We start from the raw sequence: 8,304 nt of genomic DNA, 5'->3' as shown, positions 1-8,304 counted from the left end.
AAGCATAGAACTAAGAAGCTAAAGCCATTTCAGCGTGAGTTGCAACCCTGCCCCTGAGGTGACCACATGGCATGGCAGACCTCTCCTGACCCACCCACTGTTCCCCTCAGCAGTGTACTTCGTGGATCTGCCAGTTCTGATCCCTGCTCTGTGTCTGGTGAATCTGCCCACCGCTCCTGTACCTCTGGCCTGTACCCCAGTTCTATATGCATAAATAAATAAAATCTTTAAAAGAAAATACATACTAGAGATTATACCCATGGGAGTTTAATAAATATGTACTTTTTCTCTTTTCTGCAGCTAATACAGACTATAAGTGCAGTAGACAAAGATGACCCTTTAGGTGGACAGAAGTTTTTCTTCAGTTTAGCTGCTGTCAACCCAAATTTCACAGTGCAAGATAATGAAGGTAACTTGAACTTGTTCATCATGATTTAAGGTGACATTAAAATGAAAAAAAGCAACCATGCATATAATGTATTGATTTGTGTTACAGAAATTTTTAGTAACTACTTAGTAAGCTATTTTGGTAATTTTTTATTGATAGTGTTTGTTCTCTTGAATTTTGAAATAATACAATATATGAAAGAAACCTGTCTATGGATATTAATGAAAAGAATGAACGTCAGTAAGAAGGCTGGACTTGTGGGCTAACGAAAGGCGTGACTCAGTGAAACTCTTATATAGACTTTGAAGAGATTTAGTAGCAGCAGCTTCGACAAAGTCAAAAAAGACACAGGAGAGCAAGAATAGAGAATTGGCCATATTAACTTGTGAGGGGATAAAAAACAAAAGCATAGTTGCAACGGGCAAAATATATTATTGCCATGTGTAATATATGAACTATGTCATTGTAATAAAAAATGCTAAAATTCTATTCCATGCATCATCAGAAAAATATTTTAGAAGAGGAAAAGAAAATACTATTTCTATAAATTTAATGTTTGGGCAGAAAGTATGGCAAATATGCTAATAATCCAAGAAAGCATAAAACTATACCCTTTCTCTAATTTATATTTCTATTAGACTGAGCATTAAATCCCAACAAGCTATTTCTCAATCTTACTTGCAATTGCATTGTCTTATCACAGATAAGTCAAAACTAGTAATAATTTTTGACAAGTAGAAGTATTTTCCTATACTAGGAAAACTCCCTTATCCTAGATAAGGTATTCAAAGCAGGGGCTTAATTGATATGAATATAAATCAGAATGTGTAGTTAAATAAAACACCAGTAAAGTCTGACAGAATATTTGACATGATCCCACATAAATTCACTATTTTCTGTTATTGGGTGGATTTCTAAAAGAATTCTGATGGAAAAATAGTTTTATTTTGTAAACGTGTATAGGATCTTCATTTAATGTTTATGTTATGCTCTGAATCAATCATTAAAAAATAATTTTCAACTTCTCTGGTCTTATATTTGGAGTTTTTTTCATTATGAATATTCATTTTTGTTTTTTAAAGATTTATTTTTTTGTGCATACACAACTGGGGTACAGGCCAGAGGTGCAGGGGTGGTGAGAGGCTTCACCAGAGACAGTGGGGAGCAGAACAGGCAGATCAACTAAGTACACTGCTGAGGGGAGCAGTGGGCAGTCAGGAGAGGTCTGCCACTCCATGTGGTCACCTCCGGGGCAGGCGGGAATCGAACTCATGCGGAATTGGCTTTTGCTTCTCAGTGCAGTGCTTTAACCCGCTCGCCACCAGGGAGGGCTAGAATATTCATTATTTTTTTGACCTTGAGGTCAAAATCATTATTAACACATCTTTCTGAATAGAATGGTTAGTTTAAGGTAAAAATTCATTTGATTCTTCAATATATCAAAGCTATCACAGGCAAAGTTAATTGTAAGATTGAGAATTTTTTAAAAAAAGTTAAAAAGGAATGAGGTGAGAAGATTCTAAAAATATGACCTAGCATGTAAAGTTTATTTCAGTGTATATTTGAATATGGAAGGAATGTTTCATAATACTTTTTAGATCCTAATACATTTTAGAAGATAAATCAAAATTGTGACATCATCTCCACTACATCTTATTTTTTTAATTTGCTTATGCACATCTGTTTTGCTAATCAGTTTGCCTAGCATTTGTGTTTAGTCGATAGGGTCGAAATTATACTCTGTTAGATTAGGAAATGATTCTTTGTGTTCAGCCACAGTACCCACAAGAAATTGTCACGCCCCTCCCTTTTGTTCACTTACCAATTAGCTAATCTGCTCCTATCTCTACATCAGCATTGACGTTTTAAACTGCCCATGGGACTAAATGAGGTAAGTTCATTGGACAGACAAACAGCGTAGGAAATTATCAATCAAGTATACTGGCTTTATTTCTTAATATTGGTTACTTAGGACTAGTGGGTCCTTTTTAATTAGCCCCGCAAACATCTAAGGATCCTGGGTAAATGATCAGATAAGGAAATATTCAGCAGTACTGTACTAGGCTGTCAACCTTTACTGTGAACTTTTAAAATTATAGTTACTGAGTAGCACCAGCTTGCAAAACCATATGTTTTAGAGGTATAGGCTTACACCTCTACAAAGCATGTCTTTTGTTTGTTTTTTCTTTTTACTGTTATTTACTCTTATTGTTGTTTTTAATTTTTGTTATTGTTTACTAATTTTTTTCTTAGTTTCTTTTTGTGCATCTAGGACTCATTCACCGTCCCCCACACATTATAGGCATTTCCATGGGAGGCAATCAAAGTCCATAAGTATCAAAAATCTTTGACTATATTCATACATTGAAAGTTTTAGACTGAATTTTTCATTTTAAAAGTGTAACTAATTTTTGTTACCCAGTTATATTTTTCTTCATGCATATTACATGAGTGTGTTGTGGCATATATATGCACAAAGAAAAATCTATAAATGAATGTATTAGGATTTTTTCCTGATAGAAAAAATTGTTCTCTGAAAACTGAAAAACAACACGTTAACGCTACGTAGTTTTTTGTTTGTTTGTTTGTTTGTTTAAAGAATTATTTATTTGTGCATACAGAACTGGGGTACAGGCCAGAGGCTCAGGGGCGGCAAGAGGCTTCACCAGAGACAGAACAGGGAGCAGAACAGGCAGACTGACAAAGTACACTGCTGAGGGGAGCAGCGGGTGGGTCAGGAGAGGTCTGCCACGCCATGTGGTCACCTCCGGGGCAGGCGGGAATCAAACTCATGCGGAAGTGGCTTTAGCTTCTCAGTGCTGTGCTTTAACCCGCTGCGCCACCAGGGAGGGGCAACGCTATGTAGCTTGATAGATAATTCAATTATAAAATTTCACCTTTTAGGAAACACGAAGTATTTGAACATCAACTATGAGCTCATAGTAAATTCCTCAATCCATTTTATCTTGTTTATATTTTAATAGCATTGTATGGGATTGATCTTATGGGAATATTGAGATCTATTATATAATTTATATCATCATGTTTTTATTTATATTTCAAACCAGGTTTAGCAAGAGGAGGCAAGTCTACTGTTCCCAGCTATTTATAATATTTTGGAATTTATTTTAGATAACACTGCCAGAATTTTGACCAGAAAAAATGGATTCAACAGACATGAAATCAGTACGTATCTCTTGCCGGTGGTGATCTCAGACAACGACTACCCGATCCAGAGCAGCACCGGCACGCTCACCATCCGGGTGTGCGCCTGCGACAGCCAGGGGAACATGCAGTCCTGCAGTGCAGAGGCCTTGTTGCTGCCTGCCGGCCTCAGCACCGGGGCGCTGGTCGCCATCCTCCTGTGCATCATCATTCTGCTGGGTAAGAAACTTTCGAAAAATGCCAGTGTTTCCAAAATGGCCTGCTTTCGTGTGTTTGTGAATAAGAAGAGTTGTTATGGAAATAGCCCCTTCCCCACCCCATGATTAAGACAAACTTCAATAAACTATGGAATATAGTTCATATTAAAGTGTATTATCTGATCAGGTAAAGTCTTTATCTTCCTTTTAAAAGTAATGAAACTGTTCAGCTGTCATACAAATAAATGAAATCTTGCCATTTGCAGCATGGGTGGAACTGGACAGGATGATTGATACTTAGTCAAGTCAGTTAGACGGAAAAAGGCAAATACTGGATGATTTCACTGAGGCTGAAATGTGAAGAAACAGAACAAGGAACAGATAGTAGTCAACCGAAATAAACGATGAAATCTGAATGTAGGCCTGAGGCTACCAGAAAGGGTGGAGGGGTGAGATGTGAGGGGCAAGATGAAGGCCACTGAGTGGTCACGACTATCAGTGCTTGGGTCATCTGTGTGGTGTGGGAACATATGTCTGAAGAGGGGTGATCCTATACCCCTAAATCTTAAACAGAGTTATAGACCCATTACCTCAGAAAACATTATAAAACATAAAAATATTCAAAGTAGAAGTTAGAAATATTCAAAATACTTCCTGAGATCATTCAGTTCCCCAGTGACTGAGTCAGTGAGAGACACTTTTGCTCTTTGCAATAAGAGTCATTGGATATTCAGTTTTCCAGTAAATTTAATGTTTATTTTCACCTTTTCTGAATTATGTCTGGTTAGAGGCCTTGCTTTCTCACCTCTTCACTGTAAGAGTATTAAAATAGGCCTTTACTGGTTCGCTTGTCCCCAAGCAATGATAACTGATTATATAAGCTGGAGCAAATGGCTTTTTAATCACTTTTGAATTAAAAATCAGATTAAATTTGCTCTCTGGTTGCATTATTTTAAAACTATTATGAGTATTCTTGTGGCCGTACTAAAAAATGCTATATCTGACATTTCAAGAAGCAGTGAAACTTGGATTTTGGAGGTGATCTTGGTTAAGTTTTATTACCCTCGTAATAGAACTGTTTTGTAGACTAACATCCTCTGGTTGACAGTAAAAGCTGAAGTTTAAATCTTTTCATCACGAGTGTGTGTGTATACATGGATACGTGAATTTAGATAAATAAAATCTTCTATTTTCTCAGAAACTTGAAGAATAAACATTTCTTCTCTCTCAGTGGTAGCCTACTTATTTTTCAAAATTCTGAGGTTCAAAAACACATACCAATGGGTTAAAACTTTCTTTTTGCTGCATTAAAAAAAAAAAAGTTTTTTTTTTGCAGTTTCATACAAACATGATAGCAAGCAGTCTGTTATGTGCTAACGAGAAAGAAAACATAACTCCATTCACCTTGTACAGTAATATCATGGTCTTTTGTCAATTTAGGCTGCTAGAACAAAATACCACAGATTGGTAGCTTGAACCTCAGAAATTCCTTTCTCACAGTTTCTGAGGTGCTGGCAGATTTTTTTCAGTGTGGCATCCTTCCTAGTTTACACAGGGCTGTCTTCTATCATTTCCTTACATTGTGGACAGCAGCGAAATTCTCTCTGTGTCTCATTTTGTAAGGAACATCATGAAGACTCCATCTGCACCAGCCAATACCCTAAGACCCACCTCCCAAACCCATTAATTGGGGATTGGCTTCTGTATATGAATTTTGAAACAAACATTCCGTCCACACTAACAATAACCCCCCTGCATTTTAAATGTTTGTTTTAAAGAAAATTGTGTGTGTGTGTGTGTATTTTTATGAGAGAAAGATGGGGAAAATTGATTTTCCTACCCTTTTCCATTCTAACTGAATTCACATCTGTTTCTCCAAATAATTTTGAAGGCTGAAAACCAAAATATTTGGGGGTAGTGAATGAGGATGAAAACCTTATGCAATCAGAGGGCATTTGTTATTAACTGTCTTTCATGGTATTGTCATTATTTTGAGTATTTATTACTATTACTGATAATTTAATCTTTTTATTTATTTTTTTTTTTTGTGTGTGTGTGTGCATACCATGACTGAGGTGTAGGCTAGAAGTGAGGGGGAAAGAGGATTCACCAGAGATAGAGTGGAGAGCAGGACAGGCAGATATACTGAAAAATACTATTGAGGGGAGCAGCAGGCAAGACAGAAGTCTGTTTTGCTATTTGGGTCAGTTCCCTGGCCAGGGTTGAAACTCAGGCTGTAGTGTGATAGCTTGACAGCACTGAGATTTACCTCTGAACCACCAGGGATACTAGTGATACTTAGTGAAAATATCTCACAAAAGTAAGGAAATAACCTTCCTGAGTGATGCATATTTCTTGTTACTGTAGATTTAGACTTGTTTAAGATGCATCTAGCTGAAGACCATACAGGGTTTTAGGAGCTAATCAAATGCTGTCATTTGCATTTGCTCTTTGCTGTCATGTGATCGGACATCTGGGCAATACATATTTCTGTGGAAAGGCTCATACATTTCTAAGCCGCTTGAATGTCTGTCATGATCCATCCCCCTCACCACCATCCCCCCGCCAACCATTAAAGTCTTCTTTTAATTCTCTCTCTCTCTCTATTAATCCATGTAACCCACCAGCCAAACTATTTGGAAGAAACTAGTACTGCTATTTTGTGAAGTCTAACTACTGGACAATGATGTGAAAAAATATGGGCATGATTGTGCCCTTCTTGGTTGTTTTATTTGAAGCTGAGTTCAATGAGCTCAAAGTTCAATTTTTTATATGCCATCATATGTCCCATTTTAATGCAGAGTATAAACAGTGTCAGTACCTGCCTTTAAACAGGACTTAGAAAAATAGATAAAATATCAGTACATTGAAGACATAACCCACATTGCTTTAAAATTAAGTTAGTGCAGTCTCTTAGGCTCCAACCTTACATATTGCAACACCCCCATCCCTCCCACCCCTGAAAACTAACGACGTACAAAATTCATGTCAAATTCCAACGTGTCACGAAAATCTAAATAAATAACTGACACTCCTTTCGAGTACTTCACTCGTTATGGATACCGTGTTCCAGAGGGGCCGCTAATGCAGCTTTTCTTTCTTTTCGTTTTCAAGTTATAGTCGTGCTGTTTGCAGCCCTGAAAAGACAGCGGAAAAAAGAGCCTCTGATCTTGTCTAAAGAAGACATCAGAGACAACATTGTGAGCTATAACGACGAAGGCGGCGGCGAGGAGGACACCCAGGCCTTTGATATCGGCACCCTGAGGAACCCTGCAGCCATGGAGGAGAAAAAGCTCCGGCGAGACATTATTCCCGAAACTCTCTTTATCCCACGGAGGACTCCCACAGCGCCGGACAACACGGACGTCCGGGATTTCATTAACGAGAGGCTCAGGGAGCACGATCTTGACCCCACCGCCCCGCCCTACGACTCCCTGGCCACTTACGCCTACGAGGGCGACGACTCCATTGCGGAGTCGCTGAGCTCCTTGGAGTCGGGGACCACGGAAGGAGACCAAAACTACGATTACCTCCGCGAGTGGGGCCCGCGCTTCAACAAGCTGGCCGAGATGTACGGGGGCGGGGACAGCGACAAGGACTCCTAACCTCACACCTGCCCCGATCGGACAGCCGAAGTCTCTGCACCGACCCGGCGCCAGGTCTCGCTATTTGCTCTTCAGGAGGATTTTCCTGCCACTCAGCACAATGTTTTCCCATTTCCTTGTTAATTTGTTCATTACTTACATTAATTCTTTCCTGTAGGCTGTCTCATGGAATATATACGACATTTTATTTAATCTCTTCCAAGAGCCAAAGCTATGGAAATTCAGTGTTGTCCATCTTAGGAAATAAAAGATAATTTCAGAAACACGAACAGGATATTGCTCCCCTAAGCAACCTCACAAACAAGCCGCTTCTGTTAGATACAAGTCCTGCCCTTGCAAATGAAACTTTGAAAAAGGTGAAGAAAAATGTTAAGGTATATCCTGTTCTGTACATTAAGTTAAACAAAAATGTACATGTGGTGTTAGTAGGTGTGATATGCAACCTGGTATACAAACGTTTGTGCAATTTCATTTCATCAAATTCTATCTGCTAATGTTTTATATTTATATTTTTGTATTTATTTTTAAAAAAATAAACCAGTTTTTACAACTACCTTGTCTCCAGCTTTTTTTTTCCCCTCTCCTAGCAGAAGGAAGTTGCTTTATGAACTAAATATCTCACTACAAAACTGTGCTGAGTGCAAGGAAGAGCACAAAATCATTACAATTACTACTGAGAGTAATTATTGAGAGTGCTGTTGAGAGTACTTTAGCCAAATTAATATGATCTAGGTAAGAATTATTTTTCCAATGAGTCTTATGTCATGAGATGTGAAAAAAAATCTTCCCATTAAAAAAGTCATTAATAGACAACTCAAAAATTTACCATTTAAGCAAATTTAAAACTGAGCCATCCTTATTTTAAATATCCCACACCAACAACTGAGTATTTCTTTTTGTTCATATTCACTACAGTGGTAACCAAGAATACAATATTTTCTTATTTTTT

The 8,304-nt window shown here is 38.0% G+C and overlaps 1 protein-coding gene across 1 annotated transcript in view; it reads left to right on the top strand.

Moving 5' to 3' along the window:
* Positions 1-7,908, top strand: part of CDH10 (cadherin 10, type 2 (T2-cadherin)) — a 135,142-nt gene extending 127,234 nt beyond the window's left edge. The window contains exons 10-12 of the mRNA XM_004678066.1: positions 301-409; positions 3,521-3,772; positions 6,865-7,908. Coding sequence (XP_004678123.1) covers positions 301-409; positions 3,521-3,772; positions 6,865-7,355 — 852 coding nt within the window. The 3' untranslated portion in view covers positions 7,356-7,908. The remainder of the gene's footprint in view (positions 1-300; positions 410-3,520; positions 3,773-6,864) is intronic.
* The last annotated feature ends 396 nt before the right edge of the window (positions 7,909-8,304 follow it).

This window comes from Condylura cristata, unplaced genomic scaffold (genome assembly GCF_000260355.1).
Source record: "Condylura cristata isolate star-nosed mole 26May11 unplaced genomic scaffold, ConCri1.0 scaffold00007, whole genome shotgun sequence".
Lineage (NCBI taxonomy): Eukaryota > Metazoa > Chordata > Mammalia > Eulipotyphla > Talpidae > Condylura > Condylura cristata.
The sequence above is the reverse complement of the archived record's forward strand: the minus strand, read 5'-3'. Positions and strand labels throughout refer to the sequence as shown.